The sequence below is a fragment of the Capra hircus genome, chromosome 17 (assembly GCF_001704415.2).
Source record: "Capra hircus breed San Clemente chromosome 17, ASM170441v1, whole genome shotgun sequence".
NCBI lineage: Eukaryota > Metazoa > Chordata > Mammalia > Artiodactyla > Bovidae > Capra > Capra hircus.
The window spans coordinates 35,651,109-35,670,203 of NC_030824.1; the positions used below are offsets into that span (position 1 = coordinate 35,651,109).

At 34.1% G+C, this 19,095-nt stretch overlaps 1 protein-coding gene across 3 annotated transcripts in view; it reads left to right on the plus strand.

The window, feature by feature from the left end:
• Positions 1-19,095, plus strand: part of KIAA1109 (KIAA1109 ortholog) — a 202,471-nt gene that overhangs the window by 78,006 nt on the left and 105,370 nt on the right. For all 3 annotated transcript variants that reach the window (XM_018061504.1, XM_018061506.1, XM_018061505.1), the window contains 7 exons: positions 1,456-1,635; positions 4,391-4,519; positions 6,509-6,628; positions 7,319-7,599; positions 12,019-12,269; positions 14,904-15,162; positions 16,344-17,181. In XM_018061504.1, the coding sequence (XP_017916993.1) occupies positions 1,456-1,635; positions 4,391-4,519; positions 6,509-6,628; positions 7,319-7,599; positions 12,019-12,269; positions 14,904-15,162; positions 16,344-17,181 (2,058 nt within the window). The remainder of the gene's footprint in view (positions 1-1,455; positions 1,636-4,390; positions 4,520-6,508; positions 6,629-7,318; positions 7,600-12,018; positions 12,270-14,903; positions 15,163-16,343; positions 17,182-19,095) is intronic.

The window sequence follows — 19,095 nt, forward strand, 5'->3', positions numbered from 1 at the left end:
GTCTGCAGTCACCACATACTATGATTTTGGAGCCTAAGGAAATCAAATCTGTCACTATTTCCAGTTTTTCCCCATCTGTTTGCTATGAAGTGATGGGATTGGATGCCATGATCTTCATTTTTTGAATGTTGAGTTTCAAGCCAGCTTTTTCACTCTCCTCTTTCACCCTCATCAAGAGGCTCTTTAGTTCCCTATCACTTTTCCCATTAGGGTGGTAGCATATGCATATCTTAAGTTTTTTATAATTCTTCCAACAGTCTTCATTCCAGCTTTATCCAGGTTGATTTATCCAGGTTGGCATTTCTCATGATGTACTCTGCATATAAATTAAATAAGCGGGGTGACAGTATACAGCCTTGTCATAGTCGTTTTCCAGTTTTGAACCAGTCAGTTGTTCCATGTCTGGTTCTAACAGTTGCTTCTTGACCTGCATACAGGTTTCTCAGGAGGCAGGTAAGGTGATCTGCTATTCCCATATCTGTAAGAGTTTTTGATAGTTTGTTGTTATCTACACAGTCAAGGGTTTTAGTATAGTCTGTGAAACAGACAGTTGTTTTTCTGGAATTCTCTTGCTTTCTCCGTGATCCAACAAATGTTGATAATTTGAGCTCTGGTCTTTAGGTAAGAACATGGTAAAAATTGCCTTTTTAAAAGATCTCTGGTGTTTTTGTAGAGTATGGAGCAGAACAGTGTAAAAGCAAATGCTGGGAGATCCTGGCAAGAGGTTGTATTATTTGAACCAGGATGATAACAGGAAGCTGAAAGAAACTCAGTGCATTTGTGAAAGACTGGGAGGTAGATTCTATAAACATTGGTGACTGATGGGTAGGGCATTACCAAACTTACTTGATTCTTTGTTCCTAATAACAATCTGTGAACCAAGTGTTCCATGGAATGCCCTATTTTAGGTCATATCCTTTAGCTTTCTGAATAAGTGTTAGAAATTTTCTCTTTGAAATGTTGCTGCTTTTTAGTTATGAGTATATAACTATTCTCTGTAAGAGGAATCTCTCCTTTTAATATTTACATAATTCTCAAAATCTTTCTAGAAGATGATTTTCTTTGCTACTTCCTCATTATGGTCTTAATGGGTCTTTTTTCTTCCATGTTATTTTCTTCTTTTTGATACTTTAATGATTCCTGCCTTGTCACAAAAGATTGGTCTCTCACATTCCCTGTTAGTCAGAATACTTGTTTCTTTTTATTTATTGAGGCGCCTACCAAAGAGAAGTCTGCATTTTTTTAAGACTTTGCTGTCTTGCTTTGCAGTTCGGCTTTTACAGATAATGTCACTAAAGAAGCTGAACTCAGACTACTTTTATGGATACAAGGTTGTGTTAAGAGCTTTGGATCCTAGTCTTATTTTCTATATAGCATGTTTTTACCATTTGTCTCTGGGGGAAAAAGCAACTAGCAATTATAAATGCTGATTTTTCTTATGTTTATTGTTTTTAGCAGCGACCGCCTGTGGATGAAGTGCTCAGGGAAGGTCACATCAATTTGTCAGGTCTCCAGCTGAGAGCACACGCTATGTTCTCAGCGGAAGGTCTTCCTTTGGGAAGTGATTCCTTAGAATACGCATGGCTGATTGATGTGCAAGCCGGAAGCCTTACAGCTAAGGTCACAGCACCACAGGTATGTTCTCAGGTCTGGGAGTGGTATCTCCTAACTTACTTCCTTTCTCCTTTCCTGACCTACCTCCCCAAGAAAAAGTTGTATGCCCATTTGAATGTGCATTTTACTTCTACTTGCCACTAAGGATTTTCTTAGTCATGGATGAGCCAGAGACAAGTTTAGGTTTTCTGGGCCACATAAAATTGATGGGTATAATTTTTTATAGTCCTATGTAATATTTTCAAGAATTCAAGACTTTCTTTGAGAAGAACTCAGGATCAGAAGTTTCTGGAAATCAAGTTGTATATTATTAAAATTATATTACTTGACTCTCCACTGTTGGAGCAATCTTGTTTTTCCAGTACGTAGGATAATTTTCTGAGAACTTTACTTTTTTGTGTATTTCTTAGGTAGGATTTGAAAGAGGCATTTATAATATTAAGGTAGCATGTTTCTTTACTTGTCTTGTCCTAAAGCAAGGTAGCATCATTTGAATCTGCACTTAGTGATACGGATACTGATTTAGAAAAATAACAATGAATTTATTGGCAGAAAACCTCATGTAGAAGACTAATCGTAATCCCTTTGGATAGATTCTCCTTCGCTCTCACTGTCCCACTTAGTCTTAAGAACAGCCTCCCTGACAAAGGTTCTGCATCCACAGGTTCAACCAGTCATGGATTCAGCCCACTGCAGATGTGAAGCCTATGAATACAGAGGGCTGACTGTAACCCTTAGTTCTAGAAATGGGCCATTGAAATTTAGTGAAATGTTTGTGTTACTATAAAATTTCACCTGTTGAGACAAATATAGTTAAACCTCATTTTTTTATGTTTCACAGATTTTGCTTTCTGGTTGTGGGTGGTTTTTTGTTTTTTTTTTTTAACAAATTGAAGGTTTGTGGCAATGCTGCATCAAGCAAGTCTGTTAGCACCATTTTTCTGACAGGATTTGTTCAATTTATGTATCTATGTCACATTTTGGTGATTCTTGCACTATTTCAAACTTTTTCATTATTATTGTATTTGTTATGGTGATCTATGATTAGTGATCTTTTATGTTAGTTACTATGTCAAAAGGATCATGACTCATTGAAGGCTCACTTTAGCATTTTTTAACAATAAAGTACCTTTTAATTAAGGTATATATGTTGTCTCTTTAAGATATAATGCTGTTGTACACAGGATAGACTACTGGTTACTTGTAAACATAACTTATGTGCACTGGGAAACCAAAAAATTTGTGACTCACTTTATTGTGATATTCACAATGTCACAAATTTACTGTGGTGGTCTGGAAGCAAATCCACAGTATCTGTGAGGTGTGCCTGTGTTTATAATATGGATTTCATAATCAGTGTTTCAAAAGATTGAAATGTGGTGGACATGTACGTACTCAGTTTTTAGTAGAATTACAAAATGAGTGTGAAACATGTGATTCAGAGGTAGATAGTGGCAACCTGCAGATAAATGAAGACTGTTGTTTGTAGTTGTTGTTTAATTGCTAAGTAGTGTCTGACTCTTTGTGACCCCATGGACTGTAGTCCACCAGGCTCCTCTGTCCATAGAATTTCCCAAGCAAGAATACTGGAGTGGGTTGTGATTCCCTTCTCCAGGGGATCTTCCCAACCCAGGGATCAAGCTCAGGTATTCTGCCATGGCAGGCGGTCTCTTTGCCACTGAGCCACCAGACTAGATAGCTATGATTATATCTGAAGGAAATAGTTGAAGGGAAGCAAAAATTAAGATTCTAGAAATAGTGGGAAAATGAGTAGAATTGAAAAGGGATATTTTATATAAAAATGATGGAAATAAACATATAATAGTGATAACAAATATTTAGTGCTTACATACCTCATAACTGTTTTATCTGCCATTTTCTGTCTCTAAATCTATAAGTAAAAACTGAAGCATATAATAAAAACAGCTTACTCCCTAACAAGCATGCAGTGAAGCCATGCTGACTCTTCAAGACTGGACATAGTTCTTTTAATCTAAAGATAGCCTTTAAAGATTTTAATCTAAACATCTCAGCTTTTGTTAGAAGTTGAAACATTTCTCTTTCTTCTACACTGAAATCCTGGCATCACTGTTTCTCTCAAGGTTCATGAATCTGTGGGTGCTTTCAGTGTTTATCCATTCTTCGTGTATTTTAAAAGTAAATTCATATTTTATGAGAGTCTAAATTAGGTACTTTTGGTGGGGGCAGGGATAATACAGTATATACCCCTGGCTCAGTGTTTATTGTAAACTAATAAATTATGACCCTAAGATTTTTTTAAAACTCAAGATTTGATGAAAATTGATATATACTTAAACTTCTTTTCATGAAAGTTCTTTAATCTTCAGAATACCTGATTTTCTAAAATTGTTGCTTAGTAGATAGATATAAATTTCACTTTGAACCTTGGTTTATGGTCAGATAGAGAATTCTAGGTGCTTTTCTGTGCATGGAATTCCGACTAGTCATGTAAGAAGAAAGATACAACCTTTAAGAAAAATAACTGGCTTTAAAGGTTGCTGAAGTTTCATTTTTCAGTTGAAATGATTTTTCATTTTGGCAATGCATTTTGTCATTTACAAATGAACAGTAACATAAGCTTATAAATGATGTCAAGGTAGAAAAATGATACTGGCTAACAAGTAGATTATATAGCAGGTATAAGGCACTGTTTGGATTCTTTCGAGCTATATTAATATTCTTGATAAACTTTTGAACCATGAACACTTATTTAGGACGCTAACAGTGTTGTCAACTTGTCATGGCTTATTCATAGCTGGCTTGTCTCTTGGAGTGGGGACAGACATTTATTTTTCATGTGGTATGTCGAGAATATGAACTGGAAAGACCAAAATCAGTAGTAGTATGTCAGCATGGAATTGATCGACGCTTCTGTGAATCCAAGGTATGTTAAAAATATGTTAGCAGTATTACAAACGTTTATGGGTTTTTTCAAAATGAAAGTTCAGTTTTTTCAATTAATAAAATTATTTTGCTAATTTATAGTCATTTTAATTTAGTTGTAAATATCTAAAATGAGGTAATTCTTAAAACATACATTCACAAGTAAATGGAGATATTATAAAATTGTATCTCTTAAATTTTTGTTGTTAACATTAACATCTTACTGCATTATTACACTAACTGTTCGGGATATAGCTGTGCATTTATGTAGAAGATTTAGAAGTTGGAGGAGAAAGAAGGTTGAATTCCTTGCATGATGTTGTTGGCAGACCCTTCTGGAACATACACATTCTCCTATAATGTGATTAATAATGTTGGGCATTTGCCTAGTCTCCTGACCCTAAATCTTATGCTCTTTCTACAGCATTGCACTACTGTGGCTAAGAGTCATTAGACTACTTTGAAGAGGGTTGTAAGAAGTGTATAATAATTCCTGAAATCATATACAGTGAGATGCAGGGTGTTATTTTGTAGTAAAGAATGTTACTTATGAATTTGGGATGTGGAACATTTTTTAAAATGAGCAACTTGAAACATTGCAGTTTCAGAAAAGAAAAACAGCTGACCCTAGTTCTGCATCATAGAGATAACCATTTCTAACAGTTTGGCTTTTCTTTCCAGTTTCTTTTCTCTGTGTCTTTCCTTTCTTTTTTCTTTTGTATACAAACCATATGTTTGCTATTGTATTACTGTGGATTGGAAATAACTCATTCACCTTTTAATTTTATATCCAAAAAAATCAGTAACCTGTGCTTATTTATCATCAATAAAACAGCTATAATTGGTGATAAAAATTACTTTTTTCTTGTTTATAAACACAATGCCAGGGCAGGCTCTGGGGAATTGGTTCCTTAGTCATTAGTCATTAGTTTCTTATGGGTAATTTGTTTATGCTTGTAGGCATCTCCTCCCTTTATTTTTTTTTAGTAGTGAAAGCTTTTAAGTTGTATTGTAATTAAAAAAAAATCAACTTCATTGAGCCATAAGTTCCATACAATAAATTCACCCCTTTTAAGTTGGAGTTTTGAGAAATGTTACATGCACTGATGTAACCATTACAGCCAATAAAGATCTAGAACACTTCTGTCACCTCAGCAAATTCCTTAGTAACCCTTAGTAACTCAGCCACTATTCCTTGCAGCCCCTGATATTCTTCCTGTCATTTTAGATCACAGTTTTTAAAAGGCCTATTTTGTGTGGAGGAAATAAATTAGTATAGAGCACTGTCATATGAGACATATTCCTTGTAGTCCTGGCTCTGCTACTGATGAGCAGAGTACATGCTATTGGGTTGATACTTTACTCAGAGCTGCTGTTTCGCAAAGAAGTTCATTGAAGTTGGTGATGTGTATGTTATCTTCCAACCTAATCATCACTAAATCTATGTTTTAGGAATAAATAATAAAATAACAAAAATAAATGTGTGTGGACTTTTCAAGATATTACATAATGTTTACAGTTCATATATTTGTGGATGTGTAAAAATGTGCATGTGTATGGAGTATGAAATATCTTAAAATCTTAAAGCTTTGAATTCCTATACAGTTTGTATAAACCTGTGATATTGTTTATCAATTTACTTTGCTATTCTTTTTGAGTTTTAATAACAAATTGCATTTGTATTCTGTCAATTTAATGTTGTTGCCTGCCACTTTTAAATGAAAGTGAGTTAGTTATGAGTTAGTTTTATAACTCATAACTCATTATTTAAGAGTTAGTTTTCCTAATTGACAAGAATTTAATTGCTGATTATTTCATTTATCATTATAAATATATCTATATATAATTTATCATTATTAAAAGGTGAAATTTAACTGATAATTTAAAATACACATGTAACTAGAATTTTGTTTTGTTAAATTAGCACACTTACATATCAAAATAATTCATTGATGGTGAAGAATTAAGAGTTGAATCCATTTCATTTTAGTTGAGTTGTATTCCTGGGCCTTGTCCAACTTCAGATGACTTGAAGTATACCATGACTCGTTTGGCAATAGATGGTGCTGATATTTATATTGTGGAGCATGGCTGTGCTACAAATATAAAGGTACACATTTGTCTGTTACTTGGTCAGTGTAATCCTTTTTCCTTTTAGCCAAACCAAACCTCTATTTCTTGAAGTAAATCACATATTTATAGTTTGCCATCACAGAATACTACGAAATTCTGGGAGGGAGCTTTCTATTTTTTTATTCACCTGTGTTCTTTTCCAGTCTTATTTTCTTTTAAGGCATACTTTTACTACCTTTTTCTTTTACTGAATTTTTATAAACTTGTTTTATGGCTAGATTATAAGCTAGTAGGCTGCTTTTATGACAGTAACATAAACTCGTAATGTTTTTAGATGATTTAATTTTGAATGCCTTTAGGCTTTATTTATTTAACTTCTTGCCTGGCTCCTGGAAACATTTGTTTGCTGCCTCTGCTTTAAGGGTTACTGTTGAAAATCAGGCATTAAGAGTCTGTGATTCATTTGTTGCTACCCTTCTTATTTTTCTTTTCTCCTTCTCTCATTTCATTTGGAATTATAGTCTTCTCCTTTCATCCTCTTTTTAAATTTGAATGTTTATTTTTATTCTGTTGCTTTATCTTTTCTGTTTCCACTTTCTCATTTTTCCTTTCTTTCTTCCATTTGTCAGGCTATTTTAAATAATTACCTATTCTGCAGTTTACTGTAATAAGTTGCTTAAAAATACAGAAACTACAGTTTTGTTTCTTTTTCTTGATTCCACTTTAGATGGGTGCAATTCGGGTTGCAAACTGTAATCTCCACAATCAGTCAGTTGGGGAAGGAATAAGTGCTGCAATTCAGGATTTTCAAGTGAGACAATATATTGAACAATTAAATAATTCCAGAGTTGGACTTCAGCCTGCATTATTACGAAGGGCCTATTGGCTTGAAGCTGGGTCAGCCAACTTAGGACTTATCACTGTTGATATTGCATTAGCTGCTGATCATCATTCTAAACATGAGGCACAAAGACATTTCTTAGAAACTCATGATGCCAGAACTAAGAGGTAAGTGAGATTTAGGAATGGTAATCAAGTTCAAATGAAAAGTACTAGATAATTAGAGAGGAAGTCCTATTGTTAGGAATAAAATAAGAACATCTTAAAGACTGAATGTGATCATGCTGGGTACACTTCAGTGAGTAAATAAGAATCTGATATTTAAGTAATCACATAGTATGTATCATCTCTGATGGTGTGGTTGCTGGGAAAAAAATATTTTCTGATATGTTTCTAAGCCCATGCTATGTGTGTCACAGTGAAACAAATATAAATTACTGCCCCCCATAACATTTTGTAATACAGTTACACCCCTTCTTTCTCACCATAGCACTCCACTTCCAATTTGTCATTCCTAGAAAACACCATTACTAATCACCATTTATTCTACAAAACTTCTGTTGTAGGTCTTCACAGTTGCAGGGAAGACAACAAGTACCTAAACCTTAAGAAATGATTTTTAAATAGTTTCCAAAGCTTGTTATTACTGAATTACATGTGTTTAAAATGATTAGTATGACTTTTTCCATCCTCATCTCTTCCCTTCTAAAGTTTCTAAAGCTTATTTTAAAAATAGAGAAAACTATTAAGAGATAAAGGACAATAATTATCATAATCCTGCCACTTTGAATTTGTTACATTTCTTCCCAGTATTTTAAATGTATTTCTGTTAAACTTGAAATCATCCTGTATTTGCACTTTAAAATTCTGCATTTCTGTAATTGTTGCCTTTTTTTAAAAAAGCAAAAGAACCCATTATTTTTGTTTGTTTTTATCAACAGCAAAGTAAGATTTGGGGGGAATAGCAAAGAATTGCGATTCAAGACAAGCAGACTTTGATGAAACATAGGCAGGTTTGGAGAACAGAGGAGAGGGGCTTGCTTCTATAGAGGAAAGGAAATTGGGGAGGCTGTCTGGTTCTTCATTGGCTATAGCCCTTCAGCAGCTTGTTTTTTCTGGGTCAGAAGGCTGGGGTCTGTGAGCTGTACTTAGCCATTTCCCATATATTAAATATATAGATTGTTTCTAAATTTCTCACTGTAAACGGAAGCTTTTCCCACAATTTCTGGGTATATCCTTTAAATAGTTTCCTCAGAAGGGGGTGTGACTGTTAAAAACTGAGCTTTTGATATGCTTTCCCAAGTTACTTGCTAGGACTCTTATTTCAATTTATATTCCCAGTGGCTCTTTAAGAGAGTCTCTGTCTTACTGCACCTTTGCCACCCTCTGAGTGTTTTATAATAACTGAAAGGTGGTATCTCTTTATTTCGCATTTCTTTTTTTTTTTTTTTTTTTTTTTTTTTTTTAATTTTAAATCTTTATTCTTACATGCGTTCCAACATGACTCCCCTCCTCCCACAACATCTCTCTGGTCATATTTGGGGATTATTTAATACTTTTTTCAGATACTTATTGGATATTTTCCCTCATTTGTGAATTTCCTGCTAGTATCCTATATACATTTATTTATTGGGATCTTGGTGTATTTCTTACCAATTTTTAAGAACTCTATAAAGATTATTGCCCTTTTTCGATACCCGTTACTGATATTTTGCAGTTTGTTTCATTTATTTTTTCTTATGTTAAATAGATTTTCATTTTATGTATTCAAATGTGTTCACCTTTCCGTTTTATAATGTTTTTGTACTAATTTGAGAGCACTTCTTTGCTAGTAATCACATAACCTCTGTACTTTATTTTTTGCAATTCTATTTTTGTTATTAACATAAAACTCTAAAGCATCTGGATTTTTTTTATGGTGTGTGTGCATTAATACAGCCATGTGTGCATTAATACAGCCAAGGATGTTAATAGTTTTTTTTTTTTTTTGCAAATATCTGTTCAAATATAGGAAAAACGACAAACTAATACTTAACACCTCATTTCACAAAATGTTTAGATATTTTCACCTATTAATTTTTCCCAAAGAACTGTTTTTCTAGTTAAAAGATTGGGGATTACATTAATCTTTTAGGTTTATTTAAGATACTGGTATCTTATAAATCTGAGTAAGAAAACTCATGTGTGGAGAATGTTGTTAAAAAAAAGCATTTTGGTTTCTTTGTTCACTATGGCTTTGGAAGCCATTTGGTATGAAGACAGCGCCTGTTTTGATAGATCAGATGGTAGAGCAGGGTGATAGTGAAACTGAGGAGGTGACTCCATGTGACTTCGGGTGCCTCACTGAGGTTAGTTTCAGTGCTCTGATTTGCTAAGAATTGTGAAGTTTGAGATTTTATCCTACTTACTAGCTAAGAAGTTATCCTGCCACAGTTTACTGAGTGCTGGCAGAAGACGTATGAAACTTGGTGAGAGACACAGGACTTTATTACAGCAGAAGCACTAGCCAGAGTCAAATGTGTTTGCATTGGTTCCCTGTGTCCCCCAAATAGGATTGCCAGAGAAAATACAGGATGTGCAGTTAAAATTGTTGCAGATAAACAACAGATAACTTGAGTATAAGTATACACCACCTGTTACATGGCACATGTTACTTTTATTTGCTAAACCTGGCACCCTTATCCCTGAGTCCCATGGGGATGTCAGAAAAGACCCATGATGGATGTCTGCACATAGTATGATGCATTACAGAAGAGGAACACTGAGCTTAGGTAACTTTTTACCACTGTTATAGTAAGTGGAATGAGCCTGCCTTTCTCCAGAACCCTGAGAAATAGCCTGGTCAGAGCCTTGCACTCTTGGCATATCCAGCAAGCAAGAACAGGTAACCTGCCCATGGTGAATTGCTTCTCCCTGCCATGGTAGCTCTAATGATACCACTCTAATGGCAGAAAGCAAAGAGGAACTAAAGAGGCTCTTGAGGAGGGTGAAAGAGGAGAGTGAAAATGCTGGCTTAAAATTCAACATTCAAAAAAACTAAGTTCATGGCATCCAGTCCCATCACTTCGTGGCAAATAGATGGGAAAGAAGTGGAAAGTGGAAACAGTGACAGATTTTATTTTCTTGGGCTCCCAAATCACTGCGGATGGTGACTGCAGCCAGGAAATTAATAAGCCTTCCCAGTGATTCTTTTCTTTATTTAAACTTTATTTTGTGTTGGGATATAGCCAATTAACAAACAGTGTTGTGATTGAGGTGAACAGCGAAGGAACTCAGCCATACATATACAACTCCCAGTGATTCTAATGTGAGCCAAAGTTTGAGAACTAGTACATTGGTTTATATAAAGATAGGGACAGGTAGGTTACATTTGTTGCACTACTTCTGTATTCCAGATATTGCATATGGGGATTTACATACATTATACATATATTTTCCTTTTGTCTTGTCTAGACTGATATTCCTCTTCTAACTTGATGTATTTATTTCTTCACTTCTAACTTGATATATTTATTCCATCTCATCTTTTACATCTCAAATATTATTTTTTTGTAATAATATTTCACTATTTTCTTTGTCACAACACCCTCTTCTTTATCTCAGAGCACTTACTATAATTTTTGATTAGATACTATTTGTGTGACCTGTCTTTGCCCACCATAAACTTCATATGGATAAGGTTATGTCAGTTTTGCCTAGCACAAGGCGCATAGTAGATATTTTCAAAAAATATAAATGAATGAATGTAAAAAGGAAATGAAATACTTATTCTGTCTTCTTGTGAGAGCCCTAAGGATCCAGTGAGATAATGCATGTGGAAATGCTTAGAAAAATAGACTGTTAATATGAGGTTTTATTATTTAAAGGTGAAAAAGGAATAAAAATATATTTCTCAGATTTCTATAATATAATATTTTTTAGGAAGGGGGTAGTTAACAGCTGATAATTTTGTGTGAGGAGTCACTCAGAGAGCCTGAAGAATTTTACAGACATTTACTCTTACTGTCTTAATTCTTAATACTTCATTCAGAGTCCTTGTTACAAAATCACAATTTCTTTTCTAAAATATAGAGTGGTGTATTATTTTTATTTTATTGAGAATTTCTTACTTGCCTTATATTTATAACATTTTGGTGTACTAAACTTACCATATAACTAAGTCTTTGCAGTGCTAAATATTATAATCTATTAAGCATAATCTATATTGATAGTTCTGTCTGTTTTTTAAGTTAGTGTTTAAATTTTTAGTTCTTTTGAGAATGTTTTCTGCTGTCTTTGAAGTGGATTTAAATGTTTAATTTATATATATATATACTTTATCTCTTTGATCTTTTTTAAAATGTATGTTCTGTTTCTCATTATTGTTCCTACTTATTTTCATCTCACCACGGTGAGACTATTTTTTTTTTTTTAGGAAAGGCAAAATAATTAAAAAGATAGTCCATAGTGAAAACAAACCTTTGTGTTTAATTTGTCTTTTAAAAACATTAACAGTTAACATATTATTTGCTCAAAAGCTTCTGATTTCCTAATGAGTTTTTGTTATGTTGTTGTTCTTTTGTTTCTTTTGTTGTGTGTTCTGTTTAGGTTGTGGTTTTTGTGGCCAGATGATACCCTGAAGAATAAGAGGTGTAAGAACAAGTGTGGTTGTCTTGGTGGCTGCAGATTCTTTGGTGGCACAGTAACTGGCCTAGATTTCTTCAAACTTGAAGAGTTGACACCTTCCAGTAGCTCTGCATTTTCAAGCACAAGTGCAGAGTCTGATATGTATTATGGACAGTCTCTGCTACAGCCTGGAGAATGGATTATTACTAAAGAAGTTCCCAAAATTGTAGATGGTAGTGTGTTGTCACATGTTTATCTTTTATTATCTTCATTCCTATGTCATTCTGAGAGAAGTTCAGTGTTACTTTGTTCAGATTGATTTTTTGAGCAGGCTTCTGTAGGGTTTAGTTATAATCTGTCTTTGTTTTGCAGGTGATTTAATGATAGCCAGATAAGACCTAGTGAGTTTTTCAGAGTTGCATAAGGCAAAAGTAGATTTACTGTTCAGATCTCTTGCTGTCAGCATGGTGATTTTTCCTAGCCCAGCTTTAAATATTTGCATATATATCATTATTTCCCTAGAACCTAGATTCTAGAAATATACTTAGGAATAGCTGTGCTTTGAGTTTATAATTGTTTTACCAGTTAACTTCTACAGGAGAAACTTACCAATAGTATTATGTATACTATTGGCTCTCATGTTATCCACTACTTTTGCAAAATAGTCTCCTTATGACTTAAATCATCCATGTCAAGAAATTTGGTGTTTCCTTAGAGCCTGTAGGATAACTTTACAGATACATGAGTTTGGTATGAACAGTGAATGGTGGATTTAGGCATATTGAATTCATATCTATCTATTATCTTTTCTCCAAAGACTTCAGAAATACATCTTCCATTGTGTTTCTTAATTGTGTATTCCTACAATTAAATGCAAAGTGGCCATACTGTTAAGTGAAATTTAGGAAAAGTCTTGATATTGCACTAGTATTTAGCCCTTTTCCATTGATCCATTCAAAATAATTAACTTAGCTCTGCCTTTTTGTCAGTAGACAAAATAGAAAAGAAGTAGTTTTAACTTTTAACAATTTATTGGCTTGATTATCATATATAAGGATCTCTTAAAGAAAAGAGCAGGAAATATGTATGCCAAATTCTTGTTTAAATGATTTTTCACTGAATATTAATAAATGGTACATGCTAGTTTAAGGTTACTTGAATTCAGAAGTTTTACCAGAATAAGAGCAGACTACCTTATAAAATCAGCAAATACCAAAAGTTCTTGACATTTAAAGGACAAGAAAGATACAAAACAAAATTTACTTAGCTATCTTCTTATAATATTAGCTTTTTACTTTTGAATAATATTTGTTTTTAAAGATTTTCATAAGCATTTCTCGTTTCATCCTCAAGCTACCCATGTGAGTTCTTTATTTTCCCTGTTTGTGGTGAAATAACTGAGGTTCATCCCTGAGACTGAGTTGCATGAAGTCATACAGTCATGTATGTGGCTGAGCAGAAACCAGAATCACAGTTATCAAAGCCACTTTAGTTTTTTCCACCATACCACAGCTGTCATTATTTAGAAAGACTATGCTTGATTTTCTAATCTGTAGATCAAAGTTTTACTATCACAAATGCAAGGAGGAAAATCTACAGGGAATTTACACATGGTATAAAAGGGAGAAAATAGCAAATTCTCTAACAGCGAGCAGAAGAAACCTCATTTTAGTTCTTATGTAATAGAGAGTGTCTGTGTCTCTCTCCCTCAGGAATGAGTTGTAATTGGTAACCTGCCATAAGTTTCTTGAGCAGGGAAGCTTGAAGTTAGCCCCTTCATAGTCCCTTCATAAATATATGACTTTCTGATTGTTGAGTTTTCCAGGAGCCACATATAGATGTACAATGTCAGGACAGAATTAAGGAGGGCATATTGGTATAACTAAAGAAATTCCTTGGAAGCTCAGTAAATACTAGTTTCCTGTCATTTAAAAGTGAATCAAACCTATTTTTCTTTTGATTTTGGTTGTGATTTTTACATTCATGATAGTAAAAGCAAATACTACTTGTATCTAAGTTCTTAAGTCTTCTTACCACTTAAGTTCTGTCTAGAATTGCCTTCTACTTGGTGAGATGTTTTCTCCTACTAGCAGGTTCCTCTCTTGTGAATAGCACAAGGATAGCTGGAGGAGAGGGGAAGTAGGGCAGCAATATATATTTTTTTCCATAAGCAGCTCTAGAATTCTTTTATTGCTGTCTGCCCCCAACTTACATAACACATCACAAGGCTCTCATAAAGGGCTGAGAGAATGTTCCACATTCAGGAAGACAGGACAACTGAATGCAGTAATATACAGTCCTAGATTGGATCCTATACTGGAGAGGGCAAAAGTCTTTAAAGGACATTATTGGGCCTTTTGAGAAAATTGGAAAGCACATGGTAGACTAGATAACCATATGGTATCAGCACCAAATATACCAAGTTGATAACTATACTGTGTTTTTGTATTATTCTTAGGAAATAAACCTTTTGAGTATTTTGGGTAGAAAACCATGACTGCAAGTTACTCCTAGGTGGTTCCCAAAATATTATGTCTGTTTATATACACTGAGCAAGTGCGGGCAAAGTGTTTATTTTGAGTAAAATAGCTTTGATTTGTTAACACTCTTGAAATTTTTCTAAGTTGGAAATTTTTCATATAAATAGTTATTTGAAAAAGAAGAAATTCAGTCTGTGAACTCTGGTTTCATATGTATGTTGATATCTTTCTGTAGTGTTTAGCATATTGCTATGTGAAATTAGTTACTTGTGCTTTTTAAAAACAACTACACACTTAACAACAGGATATTCATTTACGTTCTTATATTTTTCATAAATTGTTTTTGGAATTATTGTGTTTATGTAACCTACTTTTTTGTTTGTTTAGGTAATGTGAATGGCATAAAGAGGAAAGAATGGGAAAACAAATCAGTGGGAATAGAAGTAGAGAGGAAAACTCAGCACCTTAGTCTTCAAGTACCATTACGATCTCATAGCTCATCCTCTTCCTCAGAGGAGAACAGTAGTTCCAGTGCTGCACAGCCTCTGTTGGCTGGTGAAAAGGAAAGTCCCTCTTCTGTTGCCGATGACCATTTGGTTCAAAAAGAATTCTTGCATGGTACAAAAAGAGATGATGGCCAAGCAAGGTCAGTGTTCAGTTAGATTTAGAAACCTGATTGTAGTAGGATTATAAGTGCTTCAACTTGTGGTGAGAAAAACTCCCCCCCGCCGTCAGCTCACTTGCTGTAGAAAATTTTTTCTCCTCCTGAGCTTATTTTTAAATACCTGTTTGCTGTTGTTTTTCTGATTGCAAGAGTAATTAATACTATTCATTCCAGATATTAAGAAAATACAGAAAAGTATAACAAAAATGAATATTTCTTGTCCTCCCATCACTGAAAGTGAACTGTTGTTAACATTTGGATATTAGCCTTCTGGTGTGGTGAATAATTTTTGGTCCTCCCTTTGGTTCCTAGTTGATTACTCACTTCTTGAAAATCACTTTCCTCTTGACTTGATAGCACATTTCAGATTTCCCCCCAGGTCCTTGGCTATTCTTTCTTGGTCTCTATTTCCAAGTCCTCCATTTTTTTCCTTTCCGTTTTTCTTTCTCTTATTCTTAACAGCCTACCATTTATTAAATATTGTTGTCCCTTAAAAGTCTGTTCTGTACCGTTCTCACTACTCCCTTTACTATTTCCCTCTGCAGTCTTAGTAACTAATTGGCTTCAATTATGATCTGTAGTTAACATCTTATAAGTGTAAAAACTCCATCCCATACCTGTGTCCCTGTGAGCCTAGCCATCTTCTGGATGTCTTTCATGGATGGCTCAGACTCAACATATTAAAAAGTGAGCTTGTGCCTATCGTGCTCAGCTTGTTATGCCTCAAATGGCATTCATATATCAGTTGCTAAAGTCAGAAATACTGGGGTTATCTATGACTTATTGCTTTCCTTTATTTCCTCTTATCTGATCAAAGACACCTGGTATATTTTGGTGGATAAACTTTTAATGGATATGGGAATAGTAAAAGTTTACAAATGCATTAGTGTCCATGGATTATGAATAGATTATACTCCAGATTTCTTTAAATTTTTATTCTGTTTTAAGCTGACTCCATTTTTTTGGTTGTTTTGTTTTGGGAACTGTATAGGGTAGGAACATATAATGTGCCATTTTGCTACTTTCTATGGGTATTTTATTGTAAAAGTTTACATCTTGCTTTGTTTGTAAAAAGAATACAGAAAAGATTTTACAAGTACTTCTATTTATACTTAAATTATGTGATGTGCAATAAATGTTAATAGTTTTTCTTTCTGTTTTAGCATTCCTACAGAAATTTCGGGAAACAGCCCTGTATCTCCTAATACTCAGGAAAAGTCAGTAGGTCAGTCTCCTCTGAGATCTCCCTTGAAACGACAAGCCTCTGTGTGTTCCACCCGACTTGGAAGTACTAAGAGCCTTACTGCTGCTTTTTATGGGGACAAGCAGCCTGTTACAGTGGGAGTCCAATTTAGCAGTGATGTCTCCAGAAGTGATGAGAATGTACTAGACTCACCAAAGCAGAGGAGAAGTTTCGGTTCATTTCCATACACACCATCAGCAGACTCTAATTCATTTCATCAATATCGATCAATGGATTCAAGCATGTCAATGGCTGATAGTGAAGCCTACTTTTCTGCAGCTGAAGAATTTGAGCCCATTAGCAGTGATGAAGGCCCTGGAACTTATCCAGGTAGAAAAAAGAAGAAAAAGCAAGCCCAGCAGATTGACTACAGTAGGGGTTCCATATATCACAGTGTGGAAGGACCACTTACTGGCCAGGGAGAAAGCATTCAGGATCCCCGGACTCTGCCATTCAAAACTCACCCTTCCCAGGCTTCTTTTGTTTCTGCATTAGGTGGAGAGGATGATGTTATAGAGCATCTGTATGTTGTAGAAAGTGAGAAAACAATAGAAAGCGAGCAGATTACTTCTCAGCAACCTGTGATGAATTGCTATCAGACTTACCTTACACAGTTCCAGGTAATTAATTGGTCAGTGAAGCATCCAACCAACAAAAGAACCTCTAAATCCTCACTGCATCGCCCCCTTGATCTGGAAACACCAACCAGTGAAGAAAGTTCATCATCATTTGAACAGCTTTCTGTTCCAACTTTTAAGGTATAAGCTAAATCATTAGTTTTCACTGATCAATTTATTTAGAAAAATTATTTTTAAGATGTTTTAAAAAGTGCTCTCTCGGTATTTAGCTACCTTTCTGAAAGATAAACTTCCTGAAGACATGGCTTCATGTATGACAGTAGGCCTCAGGTTTATTGATGAGTATTATAAATTTAACCATATAAAATTAAGGAAAAGTTTCAGACTTGATTATCAGAATATTAATAATGTATAGTCCTTGTCTACACTATATTCTGAGATTAGGATCAAGTCTCTGTGAATTCATATTTTCTGTCTTAAAAGTAAAATTTTGTAATTGTTTTTAATAGTTGGTATTCTTTCTATTAATCCATAACTGCTTCTATGCAAATCCAGTTCTACATACTTGATATTTGAGATCTTATAGTTTAGTATTAATTGATTATTGTCCATTTCTGTAATGTATTATGTAAATGGCTTTTTTATAGGAAAGCTAAAAATATGTCAAAATAAATTTAGTGATAAAGCCAATATTAAAACATTTTTATAAATATATAAAAGAACTTCATGATTTTAAAGACCAAAATTGAGCATATAAAATCTTATGGAACTGATTAACATTTAAGAATTGTATGTGATGTTTACTTATGTGTAATATATATACTCATTAAAACTGTCTGAATGTTAATATTCTCATTGTTAATTCAGATGTTTATTATATACTACTGTATGTTAACCATTTGATGTTCAGTGGTGAGGAAACAGACAGTTAGGCAGTTAATATAAATAGATAAGTACAGTGTGATTACAAATTGAGAAGTCTTACAAGGATAATCAAAGGATGCTGGAATAGAGAATAATGGGTGGTAGTGGGGTTGCCTAGATTGTATTGACATAAGAGGTCTATCACAGGAGGTAATATTTAAACTGGAACTTAAAGGATGAGGACGAATTGAAGATGGGAAGATTTAGGGGTACTATATTCAGGGAATAGGACCAGGACCTTAAAGCTTCATGGGAGTTTTAAGGAAATGTGATATGATCTCTTATATTTCGGCTACCAAGTAAAAGTGAATTGTCATTAAGCAAGGAGGAAGTGGGATGATGACTTAGGAGACTGACTCAGTAGTCTGTGCAAGACATGATATACTTGGACTTAAGTAATGATGGAAATGTGATAAATGGAGTGGAATATCCTTACAGATGTATGTATTGAGTAATATGTATTGAAGAAAGAAGAAACATACTAACAGTCACAAAGTTTTTATTTCGTAGTTGTACCCATTTCTTATCTTGCCTAAGATAAATTGCCCATGCCAAAATTTTAAAATGTTCTCTTTATTCCATGTGAAAATATGTTGATATATGAATGTTTTAGTATAAAACCAAATGGTATTTGCTTTTAAGAATTGCTGTGAGAAGTTAGAATTATTAATATTTTAGTATTTTCAATAAATCTTGTTTTGCTCAGGCAGTCAAATGTCTGGAAAAAATAAGCCAAGGAGTTTATATCTTTAGACAACTTCAAAAATAGAACATAAAATTTTTTTCTTCACTAGATCTAAATAACAGGCTAGCATTTGAAAGGGTTTAGTTTGGTTATTTAAGTACATTTTGTATTTTGTTATCTTTTATGGATATCCCTGGAAGAGGGCATGGCAGCCTACTCCATACTCTTGCCTGGAGAATCCCATGGATAGAGAAGCCTGATGGGCTACTTTCTATGAGGTCACAAAGAGATGGACAAACTGAAGCAACTTAGCATGCATGCATGGATATTAAATGCAATCTAGTTTTTCCTATAATTTAATGTTTCTCTGGGATTCTTTCCCAGTTATATACTATTTTGTCTTCTTTTGCATATGTTTAAAATTTCATAAAATGAGAAGTTTAAAAGAAAATAAAAGTCGATTGTGCTACAGGACTCTCAAATTA